We start from the raw sequence: 19,257 nt of genomic DNA, 5'->3' as shown, positions 1-19,257 counted from the left end.
CCGAGTAGGTGGGACTACAGGTGCCCACCACCACGCCCGGCTAATTTTTTGTATTTTTAGTAGAGACGGGGTTTCACTGTGTTAGCCAGGATGGTCTCGATCTCATGACCTCGTGATCCGCCCGCCTCGGCCTCCCAAAGTGCTGGGATTACAGGCGTGAGCCACCGCGACCGGCCTTCTCAACATTTTTTAGGTTTGAAACTTTTTATTGAACACATGCACATGTCCCTTGATAACTGGGGCTGCTTCCCCATTATTCTCGCAGTAGCCCTTCTGATTTTCACTTCATCTTCATTCTTAGAGATTCTGGATTTTTTTTTTTTTTTTTGGCAAGTTCAAATATGTCTTTGCAAGGACTAGCCAGCATGTCTATTTTATGAGAGAGGCTTTGCAGAGTACCTACTCAGCCATATTATCAGAAACAGAAATATTTTCCAGATTCTTGTCTTGTCCTGTTTAGGTTTTTTAAATTCCAAGAACAGTCACCTTCTACCAGACACTCTGATGTTGGAAGACAAAGCATATTTTGTAAGTGGCATGATTTCTGGACTCCAGTTTAGAACAGAGCCACAGCTTTCAACAACCCAAAAATAACTTACTGTGACTCACCAAATTTAGAAATATGGAGATTATTTAAAAAAGAAAACCTTAATTTACTATGTGACCTCTAAGTATCTGGGCTGAAAATTGTAAAGATAGAAAGATAAATCAAAAGATATAGAGACTGTAATCATGCACTTAATGAAGTGCTAAATCAAAATATTTTTAGCATACATGAAAGAGTTTAATTTTATCACATTTTTTACTGGCACTATAGCTATTTGCAAGTACATATAAAACCACAGTGTTACACATAAACTACCAAAAAAGAACTTTTTAAGAAATGACACTCATCTAGCAACTTTATTTAAAAGTTTATCTTCAGGGAATAATTAAGGATGTCCGTACAAAAGGATTTAGCCATGGCATGAGAATGTTCTCCCTGGCAAACCAATGGAAATTATTAAATGTGCAAAAGGGAACTGTTGGAATAAATTGTAATGCCTTCATATGATCGTATATTTAACCTTTTAAAATGATATTGAACAGTTGCATAAACTGACTTAAACACACATTCGTAACACATCACTGAATAGGAGAAATATGGGCCAGCAAAGAACATAGAGTTGGTCCAATTTCTACAAAAAAAAGAAGACTCTAATAGCATGACAGCAGGGAAAGGGGAATATGTCAATGTATGTGTGTATATGTATATATATGCATAGCAAGTATGAATTTGAAAGGATATATATCAAATTGTTTACACAGATTACCCCAGAGAGGTAAATAACTTTGGCCTTTGGTGTTCTGTATTCCACATATTCTGAATTTTCTTTTTTTATTTAAATAGAGATGGGATCTTAACCAGGAGCAGTGGCTCATACCTGTAATCCGAGCACTTTGGGAGGGTGAGAAGGGCAGATTGTTTGAGGCCAAGAGTTCAAGACCAATCTGGCCAACACAGCAAAACTCTGTCTCCACTAAAAATTGAAAAATTAGCCAGGTGCAGTGGCTCATGCCTGTAACCCCAGGTACTCGAGAGACTGAGGCATGAGAATTGCTTGAACCAGGAGGCAGAGGTTGCAGTGAGCCGAGATCGCACCACTGCACTCCAGCCTGGACAACAGACCAAGACTGTCAAAAAACAAAACAAAACAAAACAAAACAACAACCACAACAACAACAACAAAACAGCAATAAAGAGAAAACCTAATGGACAGGAGCGATGTCTCATGCCTGGAATCCCAGTGCTTTGGGAGGCCAACATGGGAGAATCACTTGAGGCCAGGAGTTCAAGACCAGCATGGGCAACATAGTAAGACCTTTTCTCTACAAAAAAATTTAAAAATTAGCCAGGCATACTAGTGCATGCTTATACTCTCAGCTACCTGGGAGGCTGAGGTGGGAGGATCACTTGAGCCTGAGAGTTGGAGGTTGCAGTGAGCTGCAACCACCAGAGAGCCACGACCCCATCCCCGCCTCCTTCCTCTGTCCTATGCTAGCAATAAATAAGTTTCCCAGCCACAAATAATTATTAGAACCTCCTCCCATGTGCCAGCTCCAACCACTGCTAGGTATGATACAGGGGCATCCCTACCCTCTGGAATAGACAAAATGTTACACAGACACAGTATGTACACCGGGGAAGGGGGGCCACCCCAGCAGCCCATGCCCTCGCTGGTCCACAGTTAGCCCCACTTTCCTGCCTCAGCTATCTCTCTGAATAAGAAGATGGGAGCCCCCCTGAGGGAAAAGTTGCTATGGTGAGAGTAAGGGGGCCATCAGGCCTCCTCCAAACAAACCAACTCCACCAGCCTCTGGCTCTTAAATAACAATCATCATCATCCAGAAATTTAGGGACTCAGCCCTGGTCAAGGTGGCAAAGGGTCTGTTTGTCTTTCCCCATTAGACAGAGGTCTTGTCCTGCTACCCTAATTGTAAAGGGGTGCCTGGGAAGGGGTGGTAGGGACATGGTGGCGGTGGAGACTCCAGCCCCACTTCTCCAGGCTTTGCTGACAGGGGCCTGCTTTTAATTTTTATTTTTATTCCGTGACTTTTTTTGAAAATCCCGTAACTTCTTTTTCATAACTTTTTTTTGTAACTTTTCATAAAACTTTTTTCTACTTTTTTCCCACAAGTTGTTTTGCCACAACTTTTTTACATTGTTTATCCCATAACTTTTTCACCACACAACTTTTTTAATCCCATAACTTTTTTATTTTGTGTTCTTTTAATAAACACTTGCATAGTTATATTACAATTTTGTAAAAATGAAACACATTATCTCATGGCAAGCATGCCCAGTATTTGCACAGTATCAATACCTTTAATACTATAGTTTTCAGGAAACGCAAAATAAAATTTTAAGGCAAAAACAACACTTTGAAACAATTTAATAATTTATTACATTACAGTAGCATCACACCAGCAGTCAATAATGCCACTCTAGGGGGAAAAATCTTTCAGTATTTCCATTACACATTCTGTTTACAAGAATTCACAAATTAGTAAAATTCATTCTAAGAAAACTTGGCAAATAAAGCTTTGGACTGGAATTGGCATTTCTTTCTCTGCTTTTCCTTCCCACTGTTTCTTTCTCTTATACTACAGTATTCATATTTTAAAATGTTTTAACTTATTTCGAACATTAAGGTAGCAGTTACATTTTTTAATAGTTATATTATTTTAAAATGACTCTTCAAGATAAAGTTTTAGAGAAACTATATTATGGATAGGACTGATTTACATTTTCAAATTTTCTAAAATTCAGCTTTGGGCTTAGAGCTCATATTTTTTCATTTCTGGAAAATCTATCAAGTTTAATCGAATACTTTTAAAATAATTATTACATACTGCAGTCTTTAAATAGGTGTTTTGATTTTCCTACAGAAATTAAAATGTATTCAGTGCAACTCACATTTTAAAATTCTATGTTTCTGATGAATTCTAACCTTCCAATGTTGCCTTCGAAGCAAACTGAAAGCTGCCTTACACTGAATGAGGAAGAGCACAAATACTCGGCTGAATGAGGTATCGCAAAAGACGGCATGCACTTTGAAGAAAGACTTAAGTTATTGTCATATAATTTCCATTCTTTTAACTTTTTCTTAAAAATATGACAAATACCTACACAAAGAGTGGTATTTCAGTCAATACAGTAAATTTATTTTCCAGACTGACCTTCAGCTTAAATATGCCAGTGTGTGATTTAATCCATAGGCACCTGATGAACACATTATTGTCAGATTGGTTACAGATGCTAAAAGCTATCTGAAGGTCATTCCTAGTCACTGATATTTATCACGGTAAAAGTGAAGTGATTTCAAAGATAAAAGTAACTTTGAAATAATTTATTAATGTATTAGATAAACCCAGTTTCAGAATGATAAAAGAAAAAACGTTAGACCAAATAATGTGGCTAATTAACAGCGGTCTGATTTCTAGCCCGAGGGTTTAAACTGCTCTTAAAGTAACTGTCTTTAAACTGAACTCAAAGAATGCAAAAGCGGCAAGTTCAGAAAATAAAAGGCAAGAACAGGACTTTAAGTGCATTTTAAACCCACGGGCTAGAAATTGTACCACTCTTAATTAGCCGCATTATTTGGTCTACCATTTTTTCTTTATCATTCTGAAACTGGGTTTATCTAACACATTGATACATTCATACAATTTGGAAGAGTCAGTTGAAGTCACAAGGACCGAATATTTGCCCTCGTTCAGTGAATGCCGGCAAATCTGTTATTCCATTGGTTAAATCATATTGTGTCTCTCCTGTTAATGTCATAGAAGTATCAGGAGGAAGCCAGATGCTAAATCTGGAGATGGTCTAGTAACTAGAAATCCCCACCCCAGGGAGCACACACACGTCTCCCTACCTCCTAATAATGTCATGTGTTCTGGAACACAGACATTAGAACTTCATGAAGTTTGAACTGTTGAGTCTTTCCCAAGCATCATCAAGTTGTGATTTAGGCAATGTCTGACTGAAATGCATTCATTCATCACGCATAGGCACAATCACATAAATATTGCACAAAACATGTCCCTAACTGAAACCGAGAGGTACAGAAACATATTTCACTCTTTGTAAAGAAGTTTGTGAGGAAATATAACTGTGTGATTGTATAGACACGTTTCCTGATAATACATTGACATTCACAAACAGTAGATTGCACTGCAGTTTGTAAACATTTTAAGTTGCATAAACTTCTCCTTGATTTTCAAAGATAGTATAGTACTGTTTACTAAAACTCCTTTTTGTTTCAACTAAGTACTCTCACATGTATTAGTTTATAATAATGTTTCTTATTATTTTTTAAAGTGTTTTCCATTCAAAGAAAAGAAGCAAATTCCTATGTCAGAGTAACCAAGGTGGATGAAGAATAGGTATTAGCCAGAGAGGTCTAGATGGTAAAATCAATCTTCAAGCCTCAAAGAAGCTCCGTGAACAGAGAGGAATGCCAGGTGTCACACAGCTTTCCTTCACTCTAATTCATTCTTGGCTAGAGCCTGTATGCCTGCTCCAGGGACATTTGAACTCATAAAGGATTTCTTATGATCTTCACTAAATACATTAAGAAGAATGCCAACCAGTGCCCTTTGTGTACTGAGGCATGTAGTCATGTGATTAAAACAGGTAACATGAACTCTGACTTTAAAATGTATTATAGATACAAATGCTCTAAGCTAGGAAAGGTTTTCCACATGCACAGTCAATGATGGGAACCTTTCATTCCTCAGAAATCATCCCTTTTTAGGTCATCGAAAAAGAGTACAACTGCTGCAGCTCATGATGCAATATCTTCATGAGCCCAGAGCACATACAAATCCTAAGGGAACCACCATAATACAGCCCTAATTCTTGGCACCGGAACAGATGAAACACACTCTATCCTGCACATACCTGCCAGAGCAGGCCACTTTCCTCTTCTGTGAGATTTAAAAAGCTCCCCCAAAAGGTTATGACTCCCATCACCAATACACAGAAAATGGAGGAAAGGCTCTTTCCAGTTCTCGGCCTTTAAACAACTCTAAATGTCAGTACTCATAGTGGCATATTACAAAGTAATAAACAGTGCACACTTGGGGGCAAACCACATATAGAGCTAATGAAGAGCTCACTGTGATTAAGATTAGATCAAACACTAGCAGAACATAGGCAAATTTTATCTGAATTCTGTAATGAATATACATGCTGCAATAACATTAAAAAAGCATGGCAGCCTATTCCAAACCAACGAGAACAGTTTTGTGCAAAGAGTGGGTCTTTGCGTGTTTGAATTCCCACCACATAAGGGCAAACTCGATATGCATGCTAATGACCTGCAATTATGAAATTAAAAAAGAAAAATACTAAAGGATGCCAGAGTGAACATCAGTGAAAGCCACAGAGACCCACTCTCTTTTAACTTTTTACAAATAAACTTAAACTATAAAATAGAAACACAAATAATCATGAGTGGCTCTAACATTCAAATGAACTAAATGAATTGTGTTGGAGATTAACTCCATAACTTGGTTTCTTATTTAAAAATATCTTGGCCAGCTCTTTGATGATGATGATGTTTATCTCCTTCTTCTCGGCTGCCAAGCCCAGCCAAAGAATGGAACACAGCAGTTGCTGCCCAAGCCTGGGTGCTCCTGGTGGTCCTGCACGATTGGCTGTGCAGTAGGGTTGTCACAGGGAGGACCCTCCCTGGCCTCTCCTTGCGCAGAGGAGCTGAGGTTCACCTCACAAAGATCTTTGGAGAGAGGGAGGCAGGGATCTGAGCACAGTGGGAGCCCCCCTCTTCCTGCCTGCCCACCCCGCCTGAGGGCTCTACTCACCACCATGCTTGTCCGCAGCCCCAAGCTCCTGGGGGGCTGGGGCTCCTGGACCGGGCTCATCAACAGGGTTCTGGGCAGCAGCCAGGAATTTTCTGTGCCCATTGTTGTCGTCGCCACAGGCCCCGATACCATCTGCTGCAGCTCCAGCAGCTTCACCTGGAGGGAGGGGTGCTCAGCTGTCATGCCACTGCCTGCGCCCACCCTCACACCCACCCCCACCCACACCCCCACAGAGTTGTTGCACACCCTACCTTCATCTCCTCCCTGTCCTGGGCCAGCCTGAGGTCCTCCTCCCAGTGCCGCATCTTTGGCATGGCCCCCTGGCTCTGTTAAAAGGTGATGGGTTTTCCTGCGGGAGGACAGGGCTCAGACACTGGGGCCTCTCTGATGGTCCTGCAGCTCCCCCTGCCGTGCCCTGGCCTCCCACTCACTGATGGCATCTCTCTCGCCAGTACTGGATGAATCGTATTTCTTGTTTTTTCACCAGCTCACTCAGGTCTGCCTTCTCCTCCAGGTGGTCCATAAAGCTGCTCTAGAGCCAAAATATTGTGGTCACATCTCGGCAGTGACCTGCCCTCAGGTGGCATTTTCAAGTCATGGAGAAGGCGGAGGGGAGTCCTGGCGTGGGCCAGCTTCTCCATGACTTCCTGCAGGACCCGGTGGGTCTCCCCACTCACAGACTCGCCCCCAGTCCCTGGGGCTGGGACCACTGCCTCTGGCTCCTTCTGGGCCGAGGCCACCGGGTGAGCCAGGTACTGGCAGCACACCCTCGGCTCTTTCACCTGCTCTCATAACCGTGCCTGCTCCTCCTGGGCACTGGCTCCAGTGGACTTGAAAAATGCCACCTGAGGGCAAGATGTGAGCATTCTTGTAGGGGCATACACAGAAGAAATGGGGCAGAGAGTTGGAGCACAGCCCCTTCCCTTGGGGCCTCAGAGAGTGCACCTGTTGGTCACAGGTGAAATGGTGTCTGACCACTGGCTCTCGGAACGGGTGAGGGTCCAGAGAAATCAGAAGGCAGGGAATCTAAGAGCATAAACGGGTCTTGGAGGGACCACAGAGGAAGGTGGCAAAGTGGGTGCAGGGGGAGTCAGGCTCACCGTGGCCTCCCCGCTCTCCAGGTCCTCTGGGACGCTCGGCATGGGCCGAGGTTCTCCATCTCCTGTGGGGGGTGGCCAGAGGGGTCCTCAGACAACCCAAAAAGGGAGGTACCGTGGGCCCACCTCTACCTCCACGCTCACTGTGTAACCCTGAGCCAGCTCCTCCCCAGAGAGGAATGAGCTGCTGTTCTTTATTTTTACTTTTAAGAATCAACATCTTGCTATTCCGCCCAGGCACACTCCCAGTACTGGTCGATGTGGGAGTTCTGACCTGCTCCCTTTCTGACCTGGGCGAGTTCAGCCATCCTTAGGCAACTTGGTGGCCCCCTGCTCACAGGAGGTCACCACACTGATGCCAGACTTAGTGCAGGCACCCGGTCGGCATAGTGACCAGCTGTTCTAAAGGTCTCTTCCAACTCCTCAATCCTATGCTGCTAACAGTCCCCCCTTCCTCCTGGGGCTCTCTCCTCTTCCTCTGAACGGTCTCCAGTACCTTCCCCAGGGAGAGCCATGAGGCCCAACTGGGCTGTTAGCTGCTGGTCCTGCTGGCTGGTAGCTTCCAGGCGCTCCTAAGGGGCCAGGAAAGAGTGAGAAGGGATGGAGTTTGCCAGGTCGTCCCCCTCACAGCCCCATCCTTGCAGCTCCCTCCCCTGGGTCTCCTGCAACTTTTGGCGGGTCATCTCGGCCACCGCTTTGCCCCAAGCTTCCTGCTGCTGCAGCTGGTTCATTAGCTGGGTCTGCTGCAGTCACTGCCTGTGCAGCGCCTCCTTCTCAGAGGTCAGCTGCTGATAGGTGGCCACCTGCTGCTGATAGGTGGCCACGTACTGCTGCAGGTGGCCCAGGTAAAGGTCTGGCTGCTGCTGCAGACTCTGAGCCTCTTGGCTCTTCAGCTCCACCTGCAGGAAGACCCTGGGTGTGCGGGCATGTGGTGGCTGGTTTCCAGATTCTGGGCCCATTAATAGGGTAGCGAGGGCACTGTGGGGCTCTGTCGGCTGCCCAGGCCCCTGTCCCCTTACTCCAGGCCTAAGTCACTGCCTCGCTTTCCTAGAACCCCATGCCTCCTTCCCCAGCCTCAAATCTCATACCCTCTTCTCATTTAATCCTCAGCATCTCTGTAAGGAAAATGCTAACTTCCTTTTGAAGTTAAAGAAACAGAGACTTAGAGATGCAAAGTACTTGAATGGTGACCAGTGGAACGGAGGTTGGAATCCAGTTTTAATGTAAGGAGTCTTTTTGTTTTGTTTTGAGACAAGAGTGTCACTCTGTGGCCCAGGCAGGAGTGCAGCGGTGCAATCTCAGCTCACTGCAACCTCCACCTCCTGGGCTGAAGCAATTCTCGTGCCTCAGCCTCCTGAGTAGGTGGAATTACAGGCACATGCACCATGCCCCGCTAATTTTTTTTTTTTTTTTTGTAATTTTAATAGAGATGAGGTTTTACCACATTGGCCAGGCTGATCTCAAACTCCCGACCTCAAGTGATTCTCCTGCCTCAGCCTCCCAAAGTGCTGGGATTATAGGCATGAGCCGCTGCGCCTGGCATAAGGAGCCTGTTATACCACTGTCTCTTCCCCTGTGACTGGGGGGCTCCATGCCTCTAGCTGGGATGATGATGTCCAGACCTGGGAGGAGCCCAGGGATACCCACCTCTAAAAGTCAGAGGGCAGGAAGCAAGAAACAGCCACAGGACTGCCCTGGGGGGTGCTGTGGTCACCAGCCCCCAGGCTGGAGCTGCCTCTGGCCTGGCACCTCCCCTCCCCAGAGGCTAGTGCCCGTCTCCCAGCCCTTCTTGGATGGGGTGGAGGTTTCCGTCTCCTTCACCTCATCCAGCTTCTCCTGTAGCTCCCTTACTTGCTGCTCCAAATGCAGGGTGCTCTTGTTCTCATTGTTCAGGACAGAGAAAAGCAATCAGCAACCACCCACTGCAGCTGGAGACCCCAGAACTTGGTGTCTGCCTCCCATGGCACCAGGAAGGGTGGAGGCAGGTTAGAAAAATCATCCCCTCTCTCCCACAGCCACCTGGTTCACAGGTGCCTTTAGAAGTAACATTTCACGTGAGGGCTACACTGCCCCATTTTAGAGGTGGGGAAACAAAGGCCCGGAGGGCTAGGGAGGAGGGTAGGCTCCCCAGCTGAGGCAACGCACCAGCTCCTCGAAGATGCTCTGTGTCTTGGCCAGCTGCTGAAGCTTCTCCTGCTGTTCCTGAAGCCTCTCCTCCTGCTTCCGAAGCCTCTCTTCTTGGACCCGGTTCAGGAGACTTATGCACTGATTCTTTTTGACCTGGGCCTGGAGCTCTCCTGCCACTCTCTCGAGTTGCTTCCTCAGGTGCTGCAGCTCCACCTCAGAGGGCAATGCTGGGGGCTCCGGGGGCAAGGGTTCAGCTGAGAAAGGAAGCAGACAATAAGGGCCTCTGGATTCTCAAACAAAACAAAACAAAACAAAACCCCTCCTCTTGGTGCACAGCTCCTCTCAGGCTCCCCAAACTTGGCCTCGCTGCTAATGATTCCTTGCACCTGGATGGTAGCCTGTCTTCAAAGCCACTTTCAGATAGAGAGAACTGTGGGTGGCTGACAATGGGCCCCCTTTGCTGATAGGGACACTGAGGCTCATAGAGATGACGACTTGCTATCTCCTGGCACAGACCTCTTTCCCTCTGCCTCCCTCTCCCTTCCATCCACCCACCTCCCTAGGGCATTCTAAGCCACCCCCACAGCCCTCTGATGCCAGTCCTGCTCCCAGGTCATGCCAGCCCCATCTTACCCATCTGATTTTTGAGTTTGGACTGCAGCTCCTCTACCCGATGCGTATAGTGATGTTTTGACTCTTTCAATGTGTCAATCTGCCCAAAGCACAGAGGGAAAGGGCCCTGGAGAGAGGGGCTGGTGGCTGGGCAGGCTCCCATCTCCCTCTCTGCCCCCACCCCCACAAAGCCCAGACCCATGACCACCTCTGGCTGTACTATTCTCATTTTACAGATGCCCAGAAAGATCTAGTGACCTATCTAAGGTGGGGTGGCTGAAGGGTCAGATCTCACCTCCTGCGACATTTTTCTCATCCTCTGCTGCCACTGGTCCCTCTCTCCTTCTATTTGGCAAGCATATTGATCTCGTTCTAATTGGACTTGGGTCAGTAACTCCTTCAACTGCAAGAATGGGCACAGAAGTTAGGAACGGCTGTCACTGGTCCTCACCTGCTCCTGGCCACCTGGGGTCATCTTCCTTCCACATCCCTCCCTCTGCAAAACCTCACCCGTGTTAGCTGTGTTTTCAGCCGTGCCTTCTCCTCTGTGGATTTCTTTAACCGCCACCAGCTAAGTTCTCTACTGCAGCTCGAGAACTGGATGGTGAAGAGTAAGAAGTTTCGATCTGGGGAGCCCGGGACATTCCACAGAGTGCCCCTTAAAAGGGCCAGGGCTAGGCTCAATAAACAACTCGGTCAGTAAAGATCAAGGCATTTCCAAGCCCATAGTCTGGTTTTTAAAAGAACTCAGAAAAGTTGGAAGGGACAGGGAAAGAGATTGAATTTACAGCTGGCTATCAGAGGCCCAGAGAGATCAGATAATATTGCTATTGTTATTACTATTATTATTACCACTGTTTGAACCTTTATGGAGTGCTTCAACAGGTACCATGCTAGCAATCCCATTTAATCCTCGCAACCACCATAGGAGACAGTTACTATGATTACCTCTATTGTGTATTTGAAAAATCATGGAGTATTTGAGGTTAAGTGCTTGCCTAAGATCAATTAGGCAGAGCTGGGATTTGAACACCCAGGTCTATATGATTCTCTAAGCCCATTTTTCTTGCTGGGGGTGGGGGCACAGATAAGAAGGGGAAAATTAATCTTTATGTCCACTGTTTGAAACGATGATATATTCGCATAGTCCAAAACTCAGAAAGTACAGAAAGGAAGTATCTCCCAGCCACCCTGTTGCTCTCTCCTGAATTTTTTATGAACCCTCTCAGACATGTTTTATGTCTATTATCATAGTATGTACACAAACACGCACACACACACACATTTCCCCTCTCTACAGAAATGGTAACATATTAAAGGTACTCTTCTGTACCTTCACAGTACGAGTACCCAATACCCCACCTAGGACCTGGCCAAGACCACAGCCAGGTAAGGGCAGGGCAGGCACTTGGCCTCCAAGCTCTGTGTCCAGTGCTCACTCCCCACAGTGCCCCCCAACTCACCCACAGCAGCTGACTCAGCCCCAGGCTGCCTCTAACAACCATAAACAAAAGCAGCGAGAAATGGCCATGCTGCCTTCTGGGCAGGACACTCCATCCTGCAGAAGGGACCTTTAGGCTCACTCCTCCATCTGTGAAGCCGGGCACCCAGGGGACAGGGCAAGTGGTTGAACTCACACTGATATCCTTCTGTGTGGTGGCGACAGCAGAGAGAGCCCGCTCCAACTCTCCTATACACTGCAATGAACATTGCAGGTGGCCTGCCAGATCCTTGGACTCTTCTGCAATGAGAGAGTTGAGATGGGGCCCAAAGGACTCCCCCTGAAGACCTGTCAAGGTGCCAGGTTGAAGGATGACAGGGTGCCCAGATTCCTACCTTCAAAGTGTCTGAGAACACCTTTTGTGCGACACAGGTCCGTATGGAGTCATCTTTCTCTGTATTCAATTCTCGATTTGAACCTTTGGGAGAAAAGCCAAGCAAGTGCTGAAAGAGAAGGAAAGAAACATTCTCGGGAGGACAGGAGGAGACTTCACACCCTCCACTCACTTCTAGCTGCCATTCAGCTCTCTGTGTTTTGTTGTTTGCTTTCTTTTCCTATAGGAAGAGGAAGACAGAGCTCTTACCAGGGGGAGGCAGAGACGGCACAGCAAGAGACATGCCCCCAAAATGCCACCAATGCCCCAGGACAGGCCCACCCATGGGACCAGGTTATGAGAGGCCCTGTGGGGATGGGGTGGAATGTGAGGAGTGAGCCTTCTTCCCCAGGCTGGGAGTGGGTGAGATGAGACTGAGGCCTCTATGTCTGAGTGCCCCCCAAACCCAGCAGTCATGTCACGAGGAAAGGAAATCATGTTACTTCTTCCAGGTGATGTTCCAGTTCTTTCTTCTGTTGTTTCTGTGGGGAGAGTCAAATGAAGGTGATGGAGGGTGGCCCCCTCAACTCTATTGCCCAGACCAGGAAGCGGTAGGCAGGGGCCAGGAATGGATTTTAAAGGCAAAGTTCTCAGACATAATGGGAACACGAACGGTAAACTCTCCTCAAGCTCCCAAGGACAGAGGATTTGGGTCTTTGTTGGTTTTTGCCCACAGCCACAGAACTCAAAGTCTGAATCAGGACTCTCTTGAGAGGACAGTAACATAAACCCCTAGAGATGGAGTTTGAGAAAGGCCCCTCCTTCTGGCAGCTTGTGATTTAGAAAAGTGCGTTCATTCAGTAAACATTTACTGAGCACGTACGGGCCAGGTACGGTTCTTCACAGCAGACACAGGATGGAAAAGGACAGACAGGAGCCCTTGGCCCTGAGGTTTCCATTCTCGGAGGCCTTTAAATCTCAGGCTCTCAGAGCTAACAGAGACCTTTGATACTCACTACCTCCTCTGGAAACACGAGCCCAAAAAGGAGAGGTGGCTTGTCCAGAATCGAAGAGCAAATTAGGGACTGAGTCACAGCAGAAATACAGGCCCCTGACAACCAGTCAGGGTAGCAATTCCCAGAGGCAACAACCCCAGGGCGTGTGTAGCAAGGACTCGAGCAGGGATGTCTGGAGAGGAGAGAGTCGGCAAAGAGGGCAGCAAAAGAAGAGCCATGCTGCATGCTCTGGGGTCCCTCCAGGTGAGGCCTGGGCACCCCAGCTCCCTATTTACCCTTGGCACCAGGGGCCCCCAGCTCTTTCTTCAGGGCCCTAAGGGGAAACCAGCCCAGGATTGGCAGCATGGAATCAGGGGACCCCACTGAACTCTTACCAAATATTCGATGGTGTTCTTTAGCTGATTGATTTTTACGGACCTTGAATCCCAGACTACTGCCGGTTCTTGGCACGGGCTCTGAGGCGCATGCAGAGAGCAGGAGGTGGAGCAGGAGTTTGGGGAGAGGTAGAGAGAACAATCATTAGGGCTGGGGTGTGTGGGCTGTCTCAGCTGGCAGAGGAGTACCCAGTCCCCTCTGTGTGAGGAGGTTGGAGGGCTGGCCTGCAGGGTCACTGCACCTCCACCCAGAGCCTCTTACCTCCAGATCCTTCAGGGTAGCCGATGATGTAGGGCCCTCCCCGTGGAAACCTGTTGCTGACTACAAGAGATGAGAGTGCATATGAAGATGTTCTGTCCCCCTCAGTGTCTGAGCCCTCTGACTTCCTTTCTTCCCCATCAACTGGCAACATTTTCTTTTCTGCCTATCTTGGACCTTTGTCCCATAACTCTGTGCCAACTTCTCTCATGGTTCTTATCTCCCCACCATCCCACCCTGGGGCCATTTCAATGACTCCTGATGGCAAGTGACTGTTCTCATTGTCCTGGCTTCCCCTTGATACTGGGGATGAGGAAAATCAAACAGCAATGCTGGGTGTCCTGGGTGTTTACAGCAGGCCATGTACTATGTACTAGGGATTAACATAAAAACAACAATAACAAATCCCATTTAAACTTCACAAATGGAAGTCAAACAATACCACCTCTGTTAGACAGATGTGAAAAGAGAGGCCCAAAGAGCTCAAGCAAATTGCCGTAAATCATATCCCTCCCAGACGGAGAGGCGGAGAGGCAGGATTCAAACCCAGAATTCCTTTTTTTTTTTTTTTTTGAGACACAGTCTCGCTCTGTCTCCTGGGCTGGAGTGCAATGGCACAATCTCGGCTCACTGCAAGCTCTGCCTCCCAGGTTCACGCCATTCTCCTGCCTCAGCCTCCTGAGTAGCTGGAACTACAGGCACCCGCCACCATGCCTGGCAAATTTCTTTGTATTTTTTAGTAGAGACGGGGTTTCACCATGTTGGCCAGGATGGCCTCAACCTCCTGACCTCGTGATCTGCCTGCCTCAGTCTCCCAAAGTGCTGGGATTACAGGCGTGAGCCACCACATCCAGCCAAACCCCAAATTCTTAACCAGTACCCAACAGTCCATCCACAATTTTAACAATTACCCTCTACTGCCCCTTGGGCCCCCTGTCCCCAGGAGCCTGGCCAGCCAAGACTCACATCCCCAGGCGACTGGCAACCACCAAAAGGGGCTGTCTCAGGGATACTGCCATTTGTTTTCCTGTTCCTCTTCGCTCCTGCTGTAACTCTACGGCTCTTTCTCTGCCAATATTCTTTAAACTGTGGGAAAGAAGAGCAGTAATACTCATGAGAACTGTCAGCCCCTACAGCCACATCCTCCTTTACAGTTTTTACAAAATACTCTTATACACCATCTGATGTAATGACACCAACAACAGTACAAGGTGTTGTCACAATCATTTAGTGACTGAGAGGGATTGATATCATGGCTATAAAAAAGAAAAAGGCGATACTGGGACTTTGAAACTCAGTCTTCTGACTCCAAGCTCTGAGGTTTTGCCAAGAATCAGCAGCTGCCAGGGGCCAAAACCAGAGGCAGAGGTAGAAAAGTAAACATTAAGTAGGCAGGAACTGTATGCCGTGTGGTTTAGAGTCAGACATTCTCACACGTCTGTTAGTGTGAAGAAGTGCACCAGTACCTCTCAAACTTTTATATCAATGTGTCCTCATGGCAGAAGGCAGCCTTTTTGTTAAATCTGGGAATTTATCAGAAAGAGGACAAACCAAGTCTCATTTCAGAGAGAAGTCTGGTATACTCTTAGAAACCTGTGACTGTCATCCCTAAGTACATTCATGTTTTTTCTCTTGATCTCAAGAGAATCAAGGGAAACTGATGCTTCAGAAAGATGCCCCACATTTATCCTGTGGCACTCAAAGTACCCAAGGTTGAGATAATATGAGCAAGATTCAAGATGTCAAGTTCAGTTTCCCAAGATCTATTCCACAGAAGATGAGCAAATCTCACTTCAGAGACCACTGACTGAAGGGCAGTCTGGTCCCAGAACCATGGAGAATTAGAATATGAGATAGAGAACTGAGAAAAGAATGTTGAAATCTCTCTGGAAAGTAGAAGCCTGGGAGAAAACCAAACCAAACCAATTCTCCCATTGCCACCCAGAGACACTGTGAAGCTTTTGAGCTCATGGGGGAACTGTAGGCTTTTCCTACTGTCAATGTCTATGTTAAGGGAGTGAGGCAGCCTGAAACCTCTTGCTCCTAGATCCCATAATCTCCATTCCCCTTCCAGCTGGAAATTTGTGCTGTGACCAGAGGAATCAGAATGGGGTGACAACGCTTAGGGGACTGGGTCATAAGATCAAAGGCTGGTCTTGCAGTAACGACAGTTCCTAGGTGGATTGTGACATCACTACATTCTACTCCTCCTGGTCGGGGGGAGGGACCACATCAGCACAATGTCCGAGTTGCTGCTCTACAATGGGGGAGGGAAACACAGGGTTGGGACCCAGCTCCTTGGAGATGCCAGTGCAAAGAGCCCAGGGAGGTCGACCTTGAGGCAGCAGGAGGGGAGGGCAGAGTCTGCAGCAGGGAGCTCCAGCAGTCACCAGCCCAAAGTCACCCAGGGATGACTGGCGAGGGCAGGGCCTGGGGCTGGGGGACCGAGGTCCTTGGAGACGCTAGCCCAAAGAGACCAGGGAGGTCGAGTTTGGGGCGGCAGGAGGTGAGGGCCCAGTAATGGAGTGGGAATCCCCAGGAGTCACCCACCCAAAGTCACCCTGGGGTAACTGGCGAGGGCAGGGACTGGGCTGCTTGCTTAAGGGGCAGGGCTGACTGAGAAGACTTTGGTGGGTGGAGCCCAGAGGCGCCAGGGTTGGGGGGCCCAGTCCGGTGTGCCTCAGGAGTGGTATGGACTCTGGCAGTGGTCTTGTCATCGGAGGGGATCTGTGGCTGGGTTGGGGGGTGATGACCTGGTGCGTTTTTACCTTTGTCTTGGCTACAGCCAATTTGCTCTGTCGAGTTTCTTCTGCCATCGTGGGGTGGGTAGGGAGGCAGGGTTGGGGCCACGTCAGCGAAATCCCAGCGAGCACTAATCAACGCCTCCAGTCACCTACCAGGCAGCTGTGTGACTGAGCCAGAGGAGGCGTAACCAGGGCCCCAGTAGAATGCAGAATAGGGGTGTGGCCTTAATGCTCCAAGCCCATTGGTCAATGACAAAGATGAAAGGGAAAGGGGGGTGTGGCTGGGCCCCAGTGTGTCCAGAGGGACCTGTGGCTCACAAGGAAAGCTGCCCATGCAACTGCTGTCCTGCCCACTCTGTGAGAGGGGAGGGGCCAGCTTTTGCTTTAAAATGTTTAAAAATGTTATGTGTGTATACTTTATATATATATATGTGTGTTTCTGTGTATGTGTATCTATGTGTTCCTCCAGAGCTGCCTTCATTACCCAGCTTCTATGCAAGGTCTATGATTTTGGCTTATATTTTTCATCTTCAAATACAGTAAAAAAATTACCAGTACTACCTTAACTGAGATACAGATCCTATAAAAATGGAAAATCCATAGCACGCTTGATGATTAATGAAGCAGACTATATTATCCAACATTCCAATAAGATAAAATAATCACAATGATTCTCTTTTGTGGAAAAACGTTTATCTTATTCTCCTATGTTATTGTTAAGACTTTTTTTCTTAAACAAGAAACATGTCTAATATCTGTAAAAACACAAATCTTTGGGGGCGGGTGCAGTGGCTCACGCCTGTAATCCCAGCACTTTGGGAGCCCAAGGCGGGTGGATGACCTGAGGTCAGGAGTTCGAGACCAGCCTGGCCAACAGGGTGAAACCCCATCTCTACTAAAAATACAAAAACTAGCCAGGCGTGGTGGTGGGTGCCTGTAATCCCAGCTATTCGGGAGGCTGAGGCAGGAGAATCACTTGAACCCAGGAGATGGAGGTTGCAGTGAGCCAAGCTCACACCACTGCACTCCAGCCTGGGTGACAGAACGAGACTCCATCTCAAAAGAAATAAAATACAAAGTAAATTTTAAAAGTTTTCAATTTAATAAGCAAAGCTCTTTACCAATTTAAAACTCTACCAATTCAAAGCTCTTTACCAATTTAAAACAAATACAAGGTCCATTTTTCTAGAATCAGTTGGCTTCTCTAAGCCTTGCAAATGAAACTGAATTTCTCACTTGATACTTGGCTATGACTTGCAATCATGAAAACCAAGAATTGTGTTATGTCACTGTGTACTGCTTGTTACCTGTATTTCACACGAGGCTGGGATCAAGGGTTCAATCTTTCATGATTTGCTCCATAACTTATGTGTGCTTCTTATCCCAGACCAAACTAAGCTTTTGTTTAGAGTTCTACAATTTACAGTTAGTAGACAAGAGTGGTTCTCAGTAATGTAGTCTCTGGACTAGCAGCATCAGCAGCACCTGAGAACTTTCTGTAAGTGCAAATTCTCAGGCCCTACCCTGGACCTGGTGAATCAGAATCTCTGGAGCAGGGCTCAGCAATCTGTGCTGCAGTAATCCCTCCAGGTGCTCAGGAACCTCTGGCATACAGCAGGTAGAAAAATGTGTTTCCTTCTGTAGGTCCAAAGCCAGGGATACTATATGTTCTATCTCAATATGAAACAATGACATGCAATTAAAACACTTAACTCTCCTTCCTACTCCCACCCTCCATCCAGTGTGTTTTATTTTTATGAGTTCAATAAGAAAACAAGTGGCAGTCAGAAGTTTAGTCTAAAAAGTATATTTACAAGTATTAGTTCTCATCCAGCCTGACCTCATACAAAACCATTTACATCCTCTTACAGCTAAAATCTTAAAAAAGTATCTTCACATTGTAAGTCTCAGGCACACTAGGAGTTCCATAATAAAACACCAAGTAGATTGGAATGTCCAAACTTACTAGAGAAGTGGAATCATTGGCTATATTTTCAAATTGCATTCCAAGGAAATTTAAGTTCTGAATTTTTTTCACCTTCATACTTCCAAGTTAATAGAATTCAACCAGAACACTCCATTCCTTCAAAGCCTCTAGCCAGGCAAAGTTTTATTGTATTACTTCTTGCTTTCAATGGATATAAAGCAGCGTCCTGGTAGGCACATTCTGTATGCCTGCAAAGACGCAGAACTAAACAGTTCTATCTGTTCCATATTAAAACAAAAGTCCTGTAAACCTTGGATGGTGAGTGTAATACTTCAGCACTAGCACCAAAGCCTCAAATATGAAAAGATACTAAGAACAGCACTAGCAAAGAAAACTAAACTCTCAGCCAGGAGCAGTAGTTCACACATGTAATCCTAGGGCTTTGACAAGCCAAGGTGGGAGGATTACCTGAAGTCAGGAGTTCAAGACAAGCCTGGGAAGCACAGCGAATTCACATCTCCACAAAAAACTTTAAAAAACAGCTGGGCATAGTGGCACACACCTGTACTCTTAGCTACTCGGCAGGCTGAGGTGGGAAAACTGCTTCTGCCCAGGAGTTCGAGGCTGCAGTAGCTATGATTGTGGCACTGCACTCCAGCCTGGGTGAGAGCGAGACCTAAATAATTACATTCTCTCCTGCTCCTGTTTACACAAAAATCACTAAGTTAAAACGCTTTCCAATTTGGCAGGATAAAAATTAAGAGAAATGTGACTTTGGAGTTTGGAGGGAGAAAGAAGGAAGGAAGGAAGGAAGGAAGGAAGGAAGGAAGGAAGGAAGGAAGGAGGGAAAGAGGGAGGGAGGGAAGGGGAAAAGGAAAAGGAAAAGAAAGGAAAGAAAGACGGAAGGAAGGAAGGAAGGAA

The 19,257-nt window shown here is 46.7% G+C and overlaps 1 protein-coding gene across 1 annotated transcript; it reads right to left on the bottom strand.

The window, feature by feature from the left end:
* Nucleotides 1-5,132: 5,132 nt before the first annotated feature.
* Nucleotides 5,133-16,508, bottom strand: LOC115830372 (golgin subfamily A member 8S-like). The gene is made up of 19 exons (XM_030805952.1): nucleotides 16,434-16,508; nucleotides 14,632-14,751; nucleotides 13,669-13,728; nucleotides 13,407-13,487; nucleotides 12,520-12,558; nucleotides 12,210-12,257; nucleotides 12,039-12,084; nucleotides 11,840-11,943; nucleotides 10,713-10,799; nucleotides 10,498-10,605; nucleotides 10,224-10,302; nucleotides 9,612-9,844; nucleotides 9,285-9,356; nucleotides 7,948-8,035; nucleotides 7,467-7,528; nucleotides 6,798-6,898; nucleotides 6,618-6,715; nucleotides 6,367-6,522; nucleotides 5,133-6,281 (listed from the first exon to the last, which is right to left on the bottom strand). Exons 1-19 carry the CDS (start codon nucleotides 16,479-16,481, stop codon nucleotides 6,106-6,108), a joined length of 1,806 nt encoding a protein of 601 aa, XP_030661812.1. The 5' UTR covers nucleotides 16,482-16,508; the 3' UTR covers nucleotides 5,133-6,105.
* Nucleotides 16,509-19,257: the final 2,749 nt, after the last annotated feature.

Source organism: Nomascus leucogenys, chromosome 24, assembly GCF_006542625.1.
Source record: "Nomascus leucogenys isolate Asia chromosome 24, Asia_NLE_v1, whole genome shotgun sequence".
NCBI classification, from domain to species: Eukaryota; Metazoa; Chordata; class Mammalia; order Primates; family Hylobatidae; genus Nomascus; species Nomascus leucogenys.
Note: the sequence above shows the minus strand (reverse complement) of the source record. Positions and strands in the feature narration are given on the sequence as shown.

What these genes read in the sequence shown, in the direction of transcription:
- LOC115830372 (XM_030805952.1), bottom strand. Translation starts at nt 16,481, where the DNA reads ATGGCAGAAGAAACTCGACAGAGCAAATTGGCTGTAGCCAAGACAAAG. An exon ending in CCACACAGAAGGATATCAGT is followed by an intron (nt 10,800 to 11,839) that starts GTGAGTTCAACC and finishes TTCACCATCCAG; the next exon opens with TTCTCGAGCTGCAGTAGAGA. An exon ending in TGGAGAGCGGGGAGGCCACG is followed by an intron (nt 6,899 to 7,466) that starts GTGAGCCTGACT and finishes TTTTGGCTCTAG; the next exon opens with AGCAGCTTTATGGACCACCT.